Source organism: Mustela lutreola, chromosome 12, assembly GCF_030435805.1.
Source record: "Mustela lutreola isolate mMusLut2 chromosome 12, mMusLut2.pri, whole genome shotgun sequence".
NCBI classification, from domain to species: Eukaryota; Metazoa; Chordata; class Mammalia; order Carnivora; family Mustelidae; genus Mustela; species Mustela lutreola.
Genome location: NC_081301.1, coordinates 48,106,919 through 48,126,945, shown reverse-complemented (window position 1 = coordinate 48,126,945; position 20,027 = coordinate 48,106,919). Strand labels below are relative to the sequence as shown.

General features: G+C 41.6%; 1 protein-coding gene across 2 annotated transcripts in view; it reads left to right on the top strand.

The window, feature by feature from the left end:
- FOCAD (focadhesin) overlaps positions 1 to 20,027 on the top strand; it is a 314,072-nt gene that overhangs the window by 224,188 nt on the left and 69,857 nt on the right. For both annotated transcript variants that reach the window (XM_059143295.1, XM_059143296.1), the window contains 3 exons: positions 2,718 to 2,810; positions 9,969 to 10,057; positions 19,721 to 19,765. In XM_059143295.1, the coding sequence (XP_058999278.1) occupies positions 2,718 to 2,810; positions 9,969 to 10,057; positions 19,721 to 19,765 (227 nt within the window). The remainder of the gene's footprint in view (positions 1 to 2,717; positions 2,811 to 9,968; positions 10,058 to 19,720; positions 19,766 to 20,027) is intronic.

Sequence of the window (20,027 nt, the reverse complement as noted above, 5' to 3'; positions counted from 1 at the left end):
TAGACACATGTGTAATGTTTCATTATACTTACTCCCTCTTACACCTAGAAACACTTCCTTTTCTCCAGTCACAGAACCTGCTCATGGTAGCAGTCCGTCAGACGCCCGTCATTGCAAGGGCATGTGCAGATGAAGCCAAACTACATTCCACATCCCTGACAACTTGCCGCACAGTAGTGGAGAACCCTCATCTGCTGAGTAACAGGGTTACAAGTTCATGATTTGCAATTATTTAGTTGATTGGATTCCCTTCAAAGGCTTCTCAGAGTATAGCAAATTATACATAATTTCCATGCTTTAAAAATGCTAATTGTATTCTTCAGCCTAGCAACATTAACCTATATGGGTGGCTATATATTGAACTAGAATAATGTCCTAGAATGTGTTTTTGTTAAAAATGGTCAAGGACGTCTCTTTTGCTGTGTAACACAATGGGAGTGAAAGGGGATGACTGACTTCACGCTGTCTCCCTGGGTTTCTCTTCAGTAAAGGGAAGAGCAGGAGAGTGCATCTTTAAGGTGATTTATTTGCGGCTGACTCCATAGAACCCTGAGACTAGGTATAATCTCATAAACCAAGAGGCGATCAGGCTGGTGCGTAGGCTCGAGAGTTGAACTGGGTCCCCGCACCCACCTTCAGATGTGGTTGGAGCCGCAGCTGGAGGATTAGCTTTAACCTTCAGTTTTTAACCTCCTTTCAGATGGGTTTCCGGGCACAAATGCTTTTGTTCTTAGAAGCTCAACGTTTGATTTGTTCATTTTCCTTTACACTTTTTCCATAATACTTTCTTTTTTTAAGCTCAGGTTGAAATCATCATTGCCACTGTTGTCCTTCCAGAAGCATCCAGTGCTCTTTTTACCAATTTGCTGAGACCATGGATCGTCTCAGTAGTGCAGTGATGTCCGTGGGTTATATGGCAGGAGAATACTGAAATGCTTTGAGGTTGTGAAGTAAGAGAGGAAAGTTTGGTTGTTGTGCTTAAGTGTTCTTTCTGTTAAATCCAGGTCTCACAATAGGATTTTTTTTTTAAGGGGGGATGCAGAGGAAGGGGGACAGCACGGAGGAACACGCCCAGCATGGAGCCTGACCTGGGACCCCATCTCATGACCCTGAGATTGTGGCCTGAGCCAAAGTCAAGAGTCAGATGCTTAACTGACTGAGCCACCCAGGTGCCCCCAAAATAAGACTTGAGAGTTAATGTATTTTATGAAACATAAATAGAATTGATAGGAAGATGACCCCCATTTTGGAAAGAGAGAGCAGGGCCAAGGACCAATGAATGCCTCTCCAGCTGGAAAGGGGGCCTCTGTTGGCAACTGTTTCCTGGATAATGAGAGAGGAAGCAGGAATTGGTGGGCCTGTTTCTTTAAGGATTTTTGTTGACCTGTTGACAGTCTCCCTCTACCCTACTCCATACAGTGAGTACTTAATCAGAAAAAGAAGAAACCTGTCCTTAGAGTTTTTTTAAAGTTCATTTCATGGTGCAGGTATCTTTTTCAGACTCAGTATCAATTTTTTTTCTTTTTTTAAGAAAAGCAGTGCTAAGATGAGAAGTGATAGGTAGCAGACAGAACAATTTTCTTTGTTCTTTTCATTCCCATAGGTTCCTCCTAATTTTGACGGATAATCTGTTTGTGCTCCTTTCTGACTCGCCTATTAGAAAGCTCTCTGCAGACACACACTGATAATCCTCAAAACCTTTCACAGTACCTTATGTATAGCAGTCCTGCATGAGGACCAGGGTTCCAGAAAATTCCAGAGGCCCTAGGAAGCAGCTGTATTCAGAGCGGCTGTTCTCTTCCCTCTCACACAGCCCTTGAGAAAATTAATTCCCACAATGCAGTCAGATCTCCTTACACACTCTAGTTATCATAATTCTGGGGTCATTATATAGAAATTTGTCTTTCTGGCTGTTTGTTATTGTTTTCGTGTGCGAAAGACCCGACTACAGTTTTGGTTGTTTGGGTTTAGATGAGATGGGTTACAGGAAATGTGAAATGTGATGTGCTGTGACTGTTTTTCTTGAGTGATCTTTCTTTAACAGAGCAGACCTTGGGAAGATTTGTTGCAAGATAGCCTCCTACTAATAGGTAGAAACAGAAATGACTATGAAAACCAGATGTTTTGTCTGGGCCTCTCTTCAGAAACAGGGCTTCGGCATTGGCATATATCATTTTTCTCGTTTACCCACACTGATTAAAGGGCTTTATCTAGTGGTGTACATGATTGCTCAGTGAAGGACTCATTTGCATCTCTGGCCCTCATGGTTTCTACACAACGTGATAGTTCTGTTGGCAATTGAAGTTTATTACTTCAGATACTGTCATTGTGGAAATCCAAGGTGTGAGCGATACTTATTTAAAATGACCAGGGGCATTTGCTAGACAATACCTAGTTTCCTGACATTGGCAAGAGGCTGCACAGAGTTGCCCCCTCATTTTTCAGGGACACATTTGTCTTACACATACATCGTAACTTGTGATTACTGTAGAATTCTATTGGCTTTAATTTAGAAAATTCCAGGCTTATTTTGTCTTGACGCGACTCTAAACCCTTCGCCTTTGAAAATAGCTGAAAGATCTTATTTGTGGTTCAGATCCTAGACTGACTTGGTTTGTTTTAGAATCTGAATCATTTAAAATGAAGGGAAAGAAGGAGTTTTATTCTGTTTTAATACCAGTAGTCTGACTTAATGTTGTGGTCTGTTTTCCCTGCAGGTTCAGATCCAGCTTTCCGAGTGGCACCGGGCGATTTTTCTGCCCCAGGCCTGGCTTGCCTTTATGAGTCGAGCTTATCATGCCATTTTACAGGTAACGAAACCATAGGATTGGTGCTGTAGGGAAGTGTCCCCTTCGGATCTCAAATTTTACTGTGCATATGGATTTAATATAAAAGTGCTTGGGGCGCCTGGGTGGCTCAGTGGGTTAAAGCCTCTGCCTTCGGCTCAGGTCATGGTCCCAGGGTCCGGGGATTGAGCCCCTCGTTGGGCTCTCTGCTCAGTGGGGAGCCTGCTTCCTCCTCTCTCTCTGCCTGCCTTTCTGCCTACCTGTGGTCTCTGTCTGTCAAATAAATAAAATATTTAAAAAAAAAAAAAAAGCCCTTAGGAAAATAGCACTGTCAAAAATGCAGAGCTTGGGACGCCTGGGTGGCCTAGTTGGTTAAGCATCTGCCTTCTGCTCAGGTCATGATACCAGGGTCCTGGGATCGAGTCCCACATGCGTCTCCTAGCTCAGCGGGGAACCTGCTTCTCCCTCTGCCTGCTGCTCCCCCTGCTTGTGCACTCTCTCCCCTCTCTCTCTGACAAATAACTAAATAAAATATTTTTAAAGATGCAGTGCTTACTTTGCTCACAAAAGAATGTGATTTACACACATAACTGCACTTACATTTTCAACCTTGATGTTCTCCATCTCTGGCCAGCCCCGAGCCCCATCTGAGGTGCTCCTCTTCTACACCCTGCTGCTTTCTGAGACCTCCTAAACGTCCCAGGTGTCCTCCGTGGCCGTCCCACAGCGCCTTGACGTACACACATCCCAGACTGAGCTTCCTGTCTGCCTGTGTACCTCCCGGGCTGTCCTTGTTTACAGCTCCAGCCTTATTATCTCTTATAAAGTTTTTTATTATTTTTTTTAGATTTTATTTATTTATTTGACAGAGAGAGACCAAAAGCAGGCAGAGAGGCAGGAAGAAAGAGAGAGAGAGGGAAGCAGGCTCCCTGCCAAGCAGAGAGCCCGATGTGGGACTCAATCCCAGGACCCTGAGATCATGACCTGAGCCGAAGGCAGAGGCTTAACCCACTGAGCCACCCAGGCGCCCATTATCTCTTAACCCTCTCAGGAACTGTATGTTTCAGTCTTGGCTAAACCTCTTTGTTGTCCAAACTCAGCTTGTCTTCCCTAACCTCTTGACTTTTACACACCTTTCCTTCTACTCTAGATACTGCCGTTTGTATCACCCACCTAATTCCTGCTGGTTTTTAAATTTTTTGTTTTGTTTTGTTTTTATTTTTTTTTTAAGATTTTATTTATTTATTTGACAGAGAGAGATTACAAGCAGGCAGAGAGGAAGGTAGAGAGAGAGAGAGGAGGAAGCAGGCTCCCTGCTGAGAAGAGAGCCCGATGCGGGACTCGATCCCAGGACCCTGAGATCATGACCTGAGCCGAAGGCAGCAGCTTAACCCACTGAGCCACCCAGGCGCCCTTTGTTTTGTTTTTAAATTTTATCTGTGAAGGCACTTACCTGTGGGGCCCACCCCCCGAAACTGAATCATATGCTCCTCTGTTGTGCTTTCTTAGAATACCTCCTTCCCCATTCCCTTTTTTTAATGGTGTATTCATCTATCTATCTATTTATTTATTTACTTAGTAATCTTTACACCCAACGTGGGCCTGGAATCCCCAACCCCGAGATCAGGAGTCATGCCCTCTGCTGACCGAGCCTGTTGAGCATCCCCCATGCTTCCCTTTTTGAAGTCCTTATCACCTTAGATATTTCTCTGGGGCCCTTTGGCTGTCTCTGCTCCTTAAAGCCAAGAGCTGTGTTTTCTTCCCTGTTGTCCCTCTAGAACGTGGCATAGTGTCTAAAACATAGTAGGTACTCCCTAAATAAATGAATTATACTCCATTTGACTTCATTTAGACCAATAATACTAAAAGTTGTGGTTTGTGGATTTTGAAATTAGAAAATTTGTGATCGGTATGGAAATTTACAAACAGTTAACAATATGAGGAAATGACTAACCAACCTTTGTTTGAAGCATAAAATTCATTTTTAAGGATGATAGAAAAAAAATCTGATGGTACTTAAGTAATTTATGACCCAGAATAGGATTTTCATGGAGTCTCAGGAAGTGTGGTATTAGGGTTAAAGGTAATAGCTGTCCTAAAAGATCGGGGGGCGGTGCGTTTGGGAGAAATGACTGGGCATCTTAGCCTTGGTGTTCTCGTCCTGAAACGTTGCTGCAGTGTATTTTATTGAGTCTAGGGTTTTTAAGCCATGTGGCATCTTCAGAGTTTCTGACTCATTAGAACTGAGTCGGGGACCAGGAACTCCCGTGTTTACCAAGCTGTCCAAGGTCATTTTAACATAGACTGTCAACCACGCTAGCGTTCTAGATGGTTCCCCAAACTGCACTGGAATTCACATTTGGAGGATGTCCTTTTAGAACCCTCGTTCCCTTTGGCTTAGCTTCCACACATTTTTGCTCCAGGTGGCATCTGGGCACTTGGTTTTGAGCAGGTCCATGAGTGAAGGAATGTGTATTACATAAACATACCCGTAACCAGTTAAGGTTTTTAATTCAAGAAGAGTGAGATCAGAGTATGCTCTTTTTCTCACATCTGTTTGCCTCGATGTGATTTTCCAAGGCTTTCCTTCAGCAAACACGTATAGATCCCCTTTCACTGGCCAGGTCTGTGCCAGGTGTGTGGGTTACGAAGGAGACTGAAACTCTCCTTCCTCTCTGGGTGCTTCCAGCCCAGTGTGGGAGACTGACACGGCCACCAGCAATTTTAATGCAACATCTTTGAGGCTTTAGAATAACTCCTGCTGCAGCATGAACTGAGAATTTTATTTAGCTCTTAGCATAAGGAAGGCTAGATCGAACAGGATGGAGGTAAAACTCATGCAGATGACTTGCCATTGATTTAAAAAAAAACCCACCTCCACAGTTATTTTTTATAATAAGGGATACTGTTTATTGAGCAACTAGTGTGTGCCCAACACTTAGCATGTATTATTTCAATGAATCTTCATAGTAACCCTTTGAAGTGAGATGTTAACCCCACGTATAATGGGCTTCCAGACGAAAAAGCAGAGTTAGCTAGGAAAGTAAAACAGCGGTGCAAAACCCAACAGTCACAACTGTCGGGCTCTAGGGAAAGGAGCTGGAACTTCCCCTGGATTTGTCTGTCCCCAGAGCCTCAGCCTTGCAGCATGCACTTTCCCTGGCACTGTCGTTAGTCATAACAACAAATCATGCAAATTGGTTTACTCAGCCAGCTGAGTATTTTTAGTAATGCAGGTCAATTATTCTGCCTTTCTGCTGTTGTAGGTACTAGTGTGCCTCTTTGCTTATTTATCATTTATAACACTTTTTACTTTGGATCTCTCAGTTCCGCTGAGAATTGTTGACAATAGAAATGAGACTCAAATTGTAGACTCTAAGGTTTTTGCTATCATTTAAAAGTACAGGAAAGCTTTTAGGGAATCACTATTATTTGAAAGCACACTGATGCATTTTAATTGTTTTGAGTTTTTTTTTAAATGAGCCCAGCCACTTAAACTGAATTTATGGTATCTTAAGAGAATTAGAGCAACTGCCAGACTCCTTGTCTATATCCAGAATTTCTGGAGGATCCTTCTTCTAGACAAGAGTTACAGTCACTTCCATATGGTGCTAGACATATTTTGTAGCATTGAACCAGAGGATCGTTTAGAGGAGGCATGTTTTATTCAGTTAAGCCTAGGAGACATGTTGAAAGATACACTTCATATTATTTCCTGGAGGTTGATTATGATGTGAGTAAATCTGAGATCTGAGCAGCACCAGTGGGTTTAGATTGGGCATCTGCTTCCAGCCTTACCTGATTTGCCCACAAGAACATTGGAATTTGAATTTTAAGCGTATCAATGTGGTTGACATGGGGAGGTCTTTGGCCTTCTTCCCATTAAAATTGAAAATGCAATAGATACATTGGATTGATAGTTCAGAGGCTATTTTGATAAGGAGGCCTCTCCAGCCATCTTTGCCTTGGTGCCCGTGTGGGATGCTGACCTGGTTAACATCTCCAGCCTTTGTGGAAAGGGCTCTTGTGCATATGACCTCAACCTGGAGAGAGGACTTAGAGATCAGGTTGACTGCAGACATTTGCTTCCTGAGTGGGTCAGTTGGCTATCAAATAATTTGAAATCAAAACCAGGGTCAGGAATTGCAACCCCCAGTTTATTTCTCTCTGACCCCTGGTAGGAGTTGTTCATTCTTAACGTCTGCACCCTTAACCCCAGAAGCCGAAGTGACAGAGATGGGGGCTGCTATGACCTACCCCAGAGACTCCAGGGGCAAAGTGGGTCTGAATACACAGCATCACACAGACTGGGTGGAAAGGGGGAGAGAGATGTTCCAGAAGGGAGGATTGAGAGGAGCGAGAGACTTTGGAAGAAGAAATAAGAAATATACTTAGTTATGTCTATGGATATACTAGGTTATAGCTCTAGAAGAGAGTAGAAACGTAGGCCTTCTCAATAGGCTGCACATATACTGAGCTCTTTTGTTTTTTTGGTTTATTTCTAAGCAGATTTTGAACGTTTTCATGTCCTCCTGCTTTTCCTGTTTGGAAAAACATTAGGCAACTAAGTGTTCCTAGGAGTAAAGGGGCTAATTTAAGAAGCGTAAATAACAGGGATAGGCACAAAATACCATTTTCTAGTTATAGTAACCCTCCCTCTGGGAGGTCAGTATCAGTATTAATAAGTATTAATATTAATGTTTTTCCTATTTGTTCACCTCTGATACTTGCTCTGGGAGACAGAGGGGAGAATGAAAGGGCCAGGATTCTATCTTTGAAACACGGAGATGAGTAAAGTAAATGGAAATGATAAAGGGTGTGAAGAGGATGCCCATCAGATCTCGAGTGTCTGAGCTGGTCGGCCCCAGGGCACTGAGGGCTGGAAGTTGTGCTAAAGTACAAGGACCCCTTAGACGGATCGACGGTCTTTGCCTTCAGTGGGCTCACAGGCTGGTGCAAGCTGAGAGTTTATATATATTCATGAGAGATCATTTCCTAAGAAGATAATAAAGGGAGGTGGGATTTTTGTTGTTGTTGTTGTTACCAGTAGACCTGGTATGGTAGCTATGTGTTAGCAGCCACCATACTAAATAGGTATTTTCCCACATGATTTCGTGTGGTGCTCTAATGGCATGAGCTAGCTGTTAGCTACATTTTACAAATGAGGAAATTGACGTGTAGAGAGACGAAGTCACTTGGCTGAATTTACACAGCAAGTAAGTGGAAATGGCCTGAGATCAGGGCATTCTAATTCCAGAGCCCACATCCTTCCCCGCCCCCGCAAGCTGTATTGCTTCCCTCTCTACAGTTTATATGGAGATATACTGTTCTTCTGTGGAACATACATTGGGACTTTACTTTTCACTTTATCTTATTATTATTTTTTAAGTAACTCACAACCCTGAGATAGAGAGCGCACACTCTACTGACTGAGCCAGCCAGGCGCTCCCATACCTTAGAACTCTAAAATCAGTAAGAGAAAGACAACCAATAGAAAAATGGACACATGGGGGCACCTGGGTGGCACAGTGGGTTGAGTGTCAGACTCATTTCAGCTGAGGTTGCGGTCTCAGGGTGTGGGATTGAGCCCTGTGTCAGGCTGTGTGCTCAGCGCAGAGTCTGCTTTTCTTTCTTCCTCTCCCTCTGCTCCTCCTCTTGGCACATGTGCTGTCTCTCTCTCTCTCTCTCAAATAAATCTTTAAAAAAGAAAAAAAATGGACACAGTAGAAAATCTAAGTCAATAAACATTTGAAAAGATTTTCAATCTCATCGATAAACAGTGAAATGAAAATTCAAACCATAATAAACACTGTTTCGCACTTGCCAGAATAGTTAAAATTCATAGCCTGACAACTCCAAATGTTGGTGAGAAAGTGGAGTAGCTAGAACTTTTATTTTCACGGTTAGTGAGAACATAAGCTGCACAACCACTTGTGAAAGTGGCGTGATGTCACTCAGTAGCACAGTACATGGTGAGTTCTTGTCTAGTGTAGCGCTCATCAATAAACAAGTATTTTTCTTCTTTCTTTCCTTCCTCCCTCCCTCACTGCCTCTTTCTTTCATGATTTTATTTATCCATTCGAGAAAGAGCAAATGAGTGGGATGGGGGTGCAGAGCAAGAGGAAGAAGCAGACTCCCCACTGAGCTGGGAGCCCGATGCGGGATTTGATCCCAGGATTCTGAGAAGATGACCTGAGCTGAAATCAACAGTTGGACACTTAACCGAGACACCCAGGCGCCCCCAAACCAGTATTTTAAGTACATTTAAATAATGTAATTTCTGCTAGACTAGAGGGCAAAGGAGCTGATCAAAATAATCCTGAGGGTAAAAAAATAGAGCGGAAAAGAAATATCTGAAGCTTTTAGTAAGTCTTAAAGGGGTGATAGTAGTTATAGTTTTATTGTGTATAGTAGTTGAAAAGTGTGGTACCACTTTAATAAACTCATGAAATAAAAATGTCATGTACAGAAGTTTGAGAATAACTTTGGTTATATATGACCCGAATCTTAAGTGTTACATGAGTATCCTCATTTACTCCCATTCTGTTACAGTACTGGTGCCCAGACCCCAATCTTGGTTTAGTGTCCGTTAAAATTATCAGCTGCTGACAGAGGCAGATCATTATGATAAAGGTTTTTTGTTTGTTTTTTGTTTATTTGTTTGTTTTTAATGGGACCTATGGAATTCAAATCTTTTTAAAAATTTTTTTTTAAATTTTATTTATTTATTTGACAGGGAGAGAGCACAAGTAGGCAGAGAGGCAGGCAGAGAGAGAGAGGAGGAAGCAGGCTCCCCGCTGTGCAGAGAGCCCGATGTGGGGCTCAATCCCAGGACCCTGAGATCATGACCTGAGCCGAAGGCAGAGGCTTTAACCTACTAAGCCTCCCAGGCACCCCTCAAATCTGCTTTTAATGCGCTGTCCCATAATGAAGGGCTGTGCAGTCAGTTCCCCAAATCTGCAGCCGCTCCAGGATAAACTTCTCTGATGAGTGTTGAAATACCTGCATGGTGATGTACTTACCTCTCCTCCCATGTTCTTTTTTAATAATCTGACATTTTATTACGAACACTGGAGGCCAGTGGGGGAAGGCTGTTACATCAGTGATCAGTGTTTACAAAGAACTGTTAAGGTCGTTTCCACCATAGAGTTTGCACGCTGATCTATGCTGTGTGTCCTACAGGGCAGGACCGGAGAGTTGGACTTGCAGCTGAAACATGGGAAGGAAGGCCCCGAGGAGGTGCAGTACAAAAAAGGCACCGCCTGGCTCTGGTAAGGGGATGGCTTTCTGCTGCTCATCGTTCCTCATGGGAAACAACCAATGTGGGGTGGGGTGGGTGGGAGGGGCACTGTTTAAAAGCTTGTGTAGGGGATAGAGGGGAGGAGTCAAGATGGCGGAGAAGTAGCAAGCTGAGACTGCTTCAGCTAGCCGGAGATCAGCTAGATAGCTTATCTAAAGATTGCAAACACCTGAAAATCCATCGGCAGATCGAAGAGAAGAAGAACAGCAATTCTGGAAACAGAAAAACAACCACTTTCTGAAAGGTAGGACCGGCGGAGAAGTGAATCCAAAGCGACGGGAAGATAGACCCCGGGGGGAGGGGCCGGCTCCCGGCAAGCGGCGGAGCAACCGTGCACAAAATCAGGACTTTTAAAAGTCTGTTCCGCGGAGGGACATCGCTCCAGAGGCTAAACCGGGGCGAAGCCCACGCGGGGTCAGCGTGGCCTCAGGTCCCGCAGGGTCACAGAAGGATCGGGGGTGTCTGAGTGTCGCAGAGCTTGCGGGTATTGGAACGGGAAAGCCGGCTACAGAGACAGAGCCGACAGTAAGCTCGCAGCTCCGTGTTACCTTGAACCGGTCGCAGGCTCGGTGAGCTCGGAGCGCGGCCGGAGGTCAGGCAGACGGGAGTAACTGGGCGCTGTTCTCTGAGGGCGCACTGAGGAGTGGGGCCCTGGGCTCTCGGCTCCTCCGGGCCGGAGACCAGGAGGCCGCCATTTGTATTCCCGTCCTCTGGAACTCTACGGAAAGCGCTCAGGGAACAAAAGCTCCTGAAAGCAAACCCGAGCGGATTACTCACCCCGGCCCCGGGTAAGGGCGGTGTAATTCCGCCTGGGGCAAAGACACTTGAGAATCACTACAACAGGCCCCTCCCCCAGAAGATCAACAAGAAATCCAGCCGAGACCAAGTTCACCTACCAAGGAGTGCGGTTTCAATACCAAGGAGAGCAGCAGAATTCCAGAGGAGGAGAAAGCCAAGCACGGAACTCATGGCTTTTTTCCTGTGATTTTTTTTAGTCTTGCAGTTAATTTAATTTTTTCTTTTTCATTTTTTTTTTTTTTTTCTCGCCTTCGGGTAAAATTTTTTTTTTTTTTTAACTGTTACCTTTTTCTTTTTTAACGATTTTTTACTAGTTTATCTAATATATATATATATTTTTTTACATTTTTCTTAGGTGTTTTCTTTTTTAAAAAAAATTCTTTTCTTTTTTTTTTTTTCTTTTTTCTTTCTTCCTTTTTGAACCTCTTTTTATCCCCTTTCTCCCCACTCACGATTTTGGATCTCTTCTAATTTGGCTAAAGCATATTTTCCTGGGGTTGTTGCCACCCTTTTAGTATTTTACTTGCCCCTTCATTTACTCTTATCTGGACAAAATGACAAGACGTAAAAATTCACCACAAAAAAAAGAACAAGAGGCAGTACCGAAGGCTAGGGACCTAATCAATACAGACATCGGTAATATGTCAGATCTAGAGTTCAGAATGACAATTCTCAAGGTTCTAGCCGGGCTCGAAAAAGGCATGGAAGATATTAGAGAAACCCTCTCGAGAGATATAAAAGCCCTTTCTGGAGAAATAAAAGAACTAAAATCTAACCAAGTTGAAATCAAAAAAGCTATTAATGAGGTGCAATCAAAAATGGAGGCTCTCACTGCTAGGATAAATGAGGCAGAAGAAAGAATTAGTGATATAGAAGACCAAATGACAGAGAATAAAGAAGCTGATCAAAAGAGGGACAAACAGCTACTGGACCATGAGGGGAGAATTCGAGAAATAAGTGACACCATAAGACGAAACAACATTAGAATAATTGGGATTCCAGAAGAAGAAGAAAGTGAGAGGGGAGCAGAAGGTATACTGGAGAGAATTATTGGGGAGAATTTCCCCAATATGGCAAAGGGAACAAGCATCAAAATTCAGGAGGTTCAGAGAATGCCCCTCAAAATAAATAAGAATAGGCCCACACCCCGTCACATAATAGTAAAATTTACAAGTCTCAATGACAAAGAGAAAATCCTGAAAGCAGCCCGGGAAAAGAAGTCTGTAACATACAATGGTAAAAATATTAGATTGGCAGCTGACTTATCCACAGAGACCTGGCAGGCCAGAAAGAGCTGGCATGATATTTTCAGAGCACTAAACGAGAAAAACATGCAGCCAAGAATACTATATCCAGCTAGGCTATCATTGAAAATAGAAGGAGAGATTAAAAGCTTCCAGGACAAACAACAACTGAAAGAATTTGCAAATACCAAACCAGCTCTACAGGAAATATTGAAAGGGGTCCTCTAAGCAAAGAGAGAGCCTACAAGTGGTAGATCAGAAAGGAACAGAGACCATATACAGTAACAGTCACCTTACAGGCAATACAATGGCACTAAATTCATATCTCTCAATAGTTACCCTGAATGTGAATGGGCTAAATGCCCCTGTCAAAAGACACAGGGTATCAGAATGGATAAAAAAACAAAACCCATCTATATGTTGCCTCCAAGAAACACATTTTAAGCCCGAAGACACCTCCAGATTTAAAGTGAGGGGGTGGAAAAGAATTTACCATGCTAATGGACATCAGAAGAAAGCAGGAGTGGCAATCCTTATATCAGATCAATTAGATTTTAAGCCAAAGACTGTAATAAGAGATGAGGAAGGACACTATATCATACTCAAAGGGTCTGTCCAACAAGAAGATTTAACAATTTTAAATATCTATGCCCCCAACGTGGGAGCAGCCAACTATATAAACCAATTAATAACAAAATCAAAGAAACACATAAACAACAATACAATAATAGTAGGGGACTTTAATATTCCCCTCACTGAAATGGACAGATCATCCAAGCAAAAGATCAGCAAGGAAATAAAGGCCTTAAATGACACACTGGACCAGATGGACATCACAGATATATTCAGAATATTTCATCCCAAAGCAACAGAATACACATTCTTCTCTAGTGCACATGGAACATTCTCCAGAATAGATCACATCCTCGGTCCTAAATCAGGACTCAACCGGTATCAAAAGATTGGGATCATTCCCTGCATATTTTCAGACCACAATGCTCTAAAGCTAGAACTCAACCACAAAAGGAAGTTTGGAAAGAACCCAAATACATGGAGACTAAACAGTATCCTTCTAAAGAATGAATGGGTCAACCGGGAAATTAAAGAAGAATTGAAAAAAATCATGGAAACAAATGATAATGAAAATACAACGGTTCAAAATCTGTGGGACACAACAAAGGCAGTCCTGAGAGGAAAATATATAGCGGTACAAGCCTTTCTCAAGAAACAAGAAAGGTCTCAGGTACACAACCTAACCCTACACCTAAAGGAGCTGGAGAAAGAACAAGAAAGAAACCCTAAGCCCAGCAGGAGAAGAGAAATCATAAAGATCAGAGCAGAAATCAATGAAATAGAAACCAAAAAAACAATAGAACAAATCAACGAAACTAGGAGCTGGTTCTTTGAAAGAATTAATAAAATTGATAAACCCCTGGCCCGACTTATCAAAAAGAAAAGAGAAAGGACCCAAATAAATAAAATCATGAATGAAAGAGGAGAGATCACAACTAACACCAAGGAAATACAAACTATTATAAGAACATACTATGAGCAACTCTACGGCAATAAATTTGACAATCTGGAAGAAATGGATGCATTCCTAGAAACATATAAACTACCACAACTGAACCATGAAGAAATAGAAAGCCTGAACAGACCCATAACCAGTAAGGAGATTGAAACAGTCATTAAAAATCTCCAAACAAACAAAAGCCCAGGGCCAGACGGCTTCCCGGGGGAATTCTACCAAACATTTAAAGAAGAACTAATTCCTATTCTCCTGAAACTGTTCCAAAAAATAGAAATGGAAGGAAAACTTCCAAACTCATTTTATGAGGCCAGCATCACCTTGATCCCAAAACCAGACAAGGATCCCACCAAAAAAGAGAGCTATAGACCGATATCCTTGATGAACACAGATGCGAAAATACTCAACAAAATACTAGCCAATCGGATTCAACAGTACATTAAAAAGATTATTCACCACGACCAAGTGGGATTTATTCCAGGGCTGCAAGGTTGGTTCAACATCCGCAAATCAGTCAATGTGATACAACACATCAATAAAAGTAAGAACAAGAACCATATGATACTCTCAATAGATGCTGAAAAAGCATTTGACAAAGTACAACATCCCTTCCTGATCAAAACTCTTCAAAGTGTAGGGATAGAGGGCACATACCTCAATATCATCAAAGCCATCTATGAAAAACCCACCGCAAATATCATTCTCAATGGAGAAAAACTGAAAGCTTTTCCGCTAAGGTCAGGAACACGGCAGGGATGTCCATTATCACCACTGCTATTCAACATCGTACTAGAGGTCCTAGCCTCAGCAATCAGACAACAAAAGGAAATTAAAGGCATCCAAATCGGCAAAGAAGAAGTCAAATTATCACTCTTCGCAGATGATATGATACTATATGTGGAAAACCCAAAAGACTCCACTCCAAAACTGCTAGAACTTATACAGGAATTCAGTAAAGTGTCAGGATATAAAATCAATGCACAGAAATCAGTTGCATTTCTCTACACCAACAGCAAGACAGAAGAAAGAGATATTAAGGAGTCAATCCCATTTACAATTGCATCCAAAACCATAAGATACCTAGGAATAAACCTAGCCAAAGAGACACAGAATCTATACTCAGAAAACTATAAAGTACTCATGAAAGAAATTGAGGAAGACACAAAGAAATGGAAAAATGTTCCATGCTCCTGGATTGGAAGAATAAATATTGTGAAAATGTCTATGCTACCTAAAGCAATCTACACATTTAATGCAATTCCTATCAAAGTACCATCCATCTTTTTCAAAGAAATGGAACAAATAATTCTAAAATTTATATGGAACCAGAAAAGACCTCGAATAGCCAAAGGGATATTGAAAAAGAAAGCCAACGTTGGTGGCATCACAATTCCGGACTTCAAGCTCTATTACAAAGCTGTCATCATCAAGACAGCATGGTACTGGCACAAAAACAGACACATAGATCAATGGAACAGAATAGAGAGCCCAGAAATAGACCCTCAACTCTATGGTCAACTAATCTTCGACAAAGCAGGAAAGAATGTCCAATGGAAAAAAGACAGCCTTTTCAATAAATGGTGCTGGGAAAATTGGACAGCCACATGCAGAAAAATGAAATTGGACCATTTCCTTACACCACACACAAAAATAGACTCAAAATGGATGAAGGACCTCAATGTACGAAAGGAATCCATCAAAATCCTTGAGGAGAACACGGGCAGCAACCTCTTCGACCTCTGCCGCAGCAACATCTTCCTAGGAACAACGCAAAAGGCAAGGGAAGCAAGGGAAAAAATGAACTACTGGGATTTCATCAAGATCAAAAGCTTTTGCACAGCAAAGGAAACAGTTAACAAAATCAAAAGACAACTGACAGAATGGGAGAAGATATTTGCAAACGACATATCAGATAAAGGACTAGTGTCCAGAATCTATAAAGAACTTAGCAAACTCAACACCCAAAGAACAAATAATCCAATCAAGAAATGGGCAGAAGACATGAACAGACATTTCTGCAAAGAAGACATCCAGATGGCGAACAGACACATGAAAAAGTGCTCCATATCACTCGGCATCAGGGAAATACAAATCAAAACCACAATGAGATATCACCTCACACCAGTCAGAATGGCTAAAATCAACAAGTCAGGAAATGACAGATGCTGGCGAGGATGCGGAGAAAGGGGAACCCTCCTACACTGTTGGTGGGAATGCAAGCTGGTGCAGCCACTCTGGAAAACAGCATGGAGGTTCCTCAAAATGTTGAAAATAGAACTGCCCTATGACCCAGCAATTGCACTATTGGGTATTTACCCTAAAGATACAAATGTAGTGATCCAAAGGGACACATGCACCCGAATGTTTATAGCAGCAATGTCCACAATAGCCAAACTATGGAAAGAACCTAGATGTCCATCAACAGATGAATGGATCAAGAAGATGTGGTATATATACACAATGGAATACTATGCAGCCATCAAAAGAAATGAAATCTTGCCATTTGCAACAACATGGATGGAACTAGAGCGTATCATGCTTAGCGAAATAAGTCAAGCAGAGAAAGACAACTATCATATGATCTCCCTGATATGAGGAAGTGGTGATGCAACATGGAGGCTTAAGTGGGTAGAAGAATAAATGAAACAAGATGGGATTGGGAGGGAGACAAACCATAAGTGACTCTTAATCTCACAAAACAAACTGAGGGTTGCCGGGGGGAGGGGGTTGGGGAGAAGGGGGTGGGATTATGGACATTGGGGAGGGTATGTGATTTGGTGAGTGCTGTGAAGTGTGTAAACCTGGTGATTCACAGACCTGGGGATAAAAATATATGTATATAAAAAATATATGTTTATAAAAAATAAAAAATTAAAAAAAAAAAAAAAAAAAAAAAAAAGCTTGTGTAGGGAATTTTAACTTATATACAGGCTGGAAGGTGAAGAGACTGAAGATCTGATAGGTGGATTTTCCAACTCTAACAAGTAGAGCTTTATTCATAGGTTTTAATTATTTTTAAAATGGCTTTCTAAAGCAGCATGAAAATGGGTTGCTTTTCCCTTTTTTTTTTTTTTTAATTCCCTGTAATTGATTATTCCATATGCTTTCAGAGGAAAAATTCTGTTTTCCCACTCAATTCATTGTCTTCCTAACATCTCCTATGTCATCAAGGAATGCTCTTCTACTCCCACGCTCCCCCCACTTTCCCCAAGACATTTTCATTATTAGGAGCAACTTTAAGGTGTCAGGGTTTTAATTTCTTTGGCAGACATCCCCAAGTGAATTCCCACTATATTAGCTAGAAATGTGTAAGTGCTGGCACATTAAAAGCAATTTAAATTGTTACATGGGTTAGGAAGAATACCTTGTCAGATTAATGTGGCAGCAACCTAAATCTAGGTAAAGTGCCTAGAATCTAAATTGCTTTACCTGCAGCGGCCAGGTTTCTTGACTCTAAGAATCTATTCAAAGCTTACTGAAGTTTAGGTTTTGGTTTACTGATAATTGGCATTTGTAGAAAAGCAGAAGCTGTATGTGCATGTGTGTATGTTTAAGCAATTCTATTCTAAGTTACATTTCCTAGATGAACTTTCAAAATGGCGACACAGTTTAAAACATTAGGACATCGAATTCAAGATTAGAGGTTAAGGATTTGGATTTCACTTCCTCTTTGTGATTCTCTTTTACATATAGTTTGAGGTTCATCTTCTAAAATGATCATTTGGTGGGGGTCGTGTATTGGTCGTGTATCTCCAAAATACCTAGGGAGAGATGGAATGAAGAAAGTGACAGAAAGATGGGCATCTTGAGATTTTGACGGTGAATAACTTAAAGTATGAACTTCCCGTTCACTAAGATGGGGAAGACAGTAGAAAAGCAGGTCTCTGTGGGGTAGGAATCAGATTTGGGTCTTGCTAGTTAGACCTCCAATTTGGAGATATCAGGTAGGTCATTGCCCATGTGAGTCTAGGGTTTAGGGATGAGATCAGGGCTAAAAATATAAATTTGGGTATTATCAACATGTCAGCTGCATTTAAAACCATGATGCTGGATGAGATTGTCTAAGGCATAAGTAAAGATAGAGAAAAGGTCAGAGGACAGAGCTCCAGAGCAGTTCAACATTTAGATACCGGGCAGATGAAGGGAAAGTAGTGAGTCCGTGATGTGGGAAGAAAACCAAGAGAGAATGGAATCTGAAACCAAGGAAAGAAAGTGTTTCGAGAAAGGAAAAACCAGTTGTGTCCAGGGTTGCTGTGAGGCAGCAAAAGGTAGAGACTGAGAACTAGGAAAGACTTGGTCTCTTGAAAGTGCTTGGCAGCCATTATAGGAGCTGTTTTAGTGGAGCTGTGGGGACAAAAGCCAGATTATAGAAGGGTCTAAAAAGAGTGGAAGGAGATGAACTATCTTAAATAAGTTCTAATGTATGAGAAGTAGCAAAATGGGGCAGTCACTGGAGAGTGTTTTCTTCCTTGAAGATGGTAGGTATTATAGTATGTTCAACTGCTAAGGAGAGTTATACAAGTAGTGAAGGAACAGTTGGTGCAGCAGACAGAGCAGGCAGTAAGAGGTGGGCACCAGCCCATAAGTTGAAGGTTTGGCCTAGCATAGAACTATAGGCAGGTCATCATTTGTAAAAATTCCCCACTGACCAGTAAAAAAAAAACCCACACTGAATGAGCATACTCCATTTAGGAAGACTGAGATAGGACAATATATTCTAATTTAATTTTATTTTATAAAAATATTTATTTATTTGACAGAGAGAGAGAGAGAGAGTACATAGAGGGAAAAGGAGAAGCAGACTCCCTGCTGAGCAATGACCCGGACATGGGGCTTGATCCCAGGAACCTGAGATCATGACCTGAGCTGAAGCTAGCCACTTAACTGACTGAGTTACCCAGGTGCTCCCTAGGACAATATATTTTAGAGAAATTTATTGTCAAATAGTTTATAGAATGCAGGATTATAGTCTGTAGGAACAGTGTTTGCAGCTGTTTCAAAAACTTGGCTGTGAAGATCAAGTCATTCTCAGACACTGCAGATAGCTAAGATTTTAAAAATATTTCTAGTGAAAATAATGCAGCTATAACATTTGCAAAATTTTATGTTTATAAAAAGTTTGAACTTAAGAAACTTAAGGTGTATAGTGAAAATACTTACGATTGCTTCTTCAAAATGTAAATATGGCAGTCCATGGTTGTTCTTGATCTCAAGGCTTTTATGGTGAAAAGAGATTTTATCTTGTGAATATTTGAATTGAGTACACCATCTTCCAATCCACATGTGTAATTATTTTTTTTCAGCTCCAGAGTGATTTTAGAACCATTTTAATTTTATTTTCTGTAGTGATGATTCCATTAGCTACAATTTGGACATAGTAAATTGCTATTTTAGTGAGCTCTTCTGCCAAAAACGAGAGAATGTCTTAGTTTAGACTTAGTTTAGACTGCTGTACCATAGACTGGATGGATGACTTAAATAACAGATATTTCTCATGGTTCTGGAGGCTGGAAAATGCAGATCGAGGTACCGGAAGATTTGTGCTGGGGAGGGCCTGCTTCCTGGTTTGCGAGTGGCTGCTTTCTCCCTGTATTTTCAGAGGAAAGAAGCAACCACTGTGTTTCTTCTGAACAAGGGCGCTCATCCCCTCACGAGCTCCCTACCCTCACGACCTCCCCAAGGCCTCACCTCCAAACGCTCTACATGGGGTGTGGAGATTGTAACATATGAGTTTGGGGGGAACACAAACTTTCAGCCCATAGCAGAATAAAACATAAGGGACACCTGTACAGCCACCGCTCAGTTTAAGAGGTGACACCATCGTGATGCTGCCTGCATGTCGCTCCTTGGTTACCGTCACCTTCTTTCCTGCCTCCAGTAAGTGACCTAAGAAACAGGCAGGGGGAAAGTCCTTAAAGGAAAGCCTCCATTGCAGTTTTTTCACCTTACACTAAAGTTCCACATATGTCGTTTTAGGATTTGGAGTTATTGCCACAGGTAAGCAAAAAGATTGGGTTCTTACTCCAACATAAATAACTGCACCTAATTTCAATCTTTATTGCAGGGTCCGAGACATGTTGACGGAGGAGATCACCAAGGCGGTGGCCAAGTAAGATTCTCTTACCAAAAATTTTGTTTAAACATTTTTTTTTTTCCTGGCAGGTGCATACCATTTCTCCCTTTAGGGTATGTCCTAACTTTAAGAATTTTAAAGGATTTTTTCTTTTCTTTTTTTTATAAATCAGTTGTTATCCTTTCTTCTGTTAATTCTTAAGTTCATGTATTTTTTGTGAGAATATGGAGGAATCAATACAAACATGACTTTGACATCAAGAGTCTCTGAGGTCGTGCCCTTGTTGTACACCTAACAG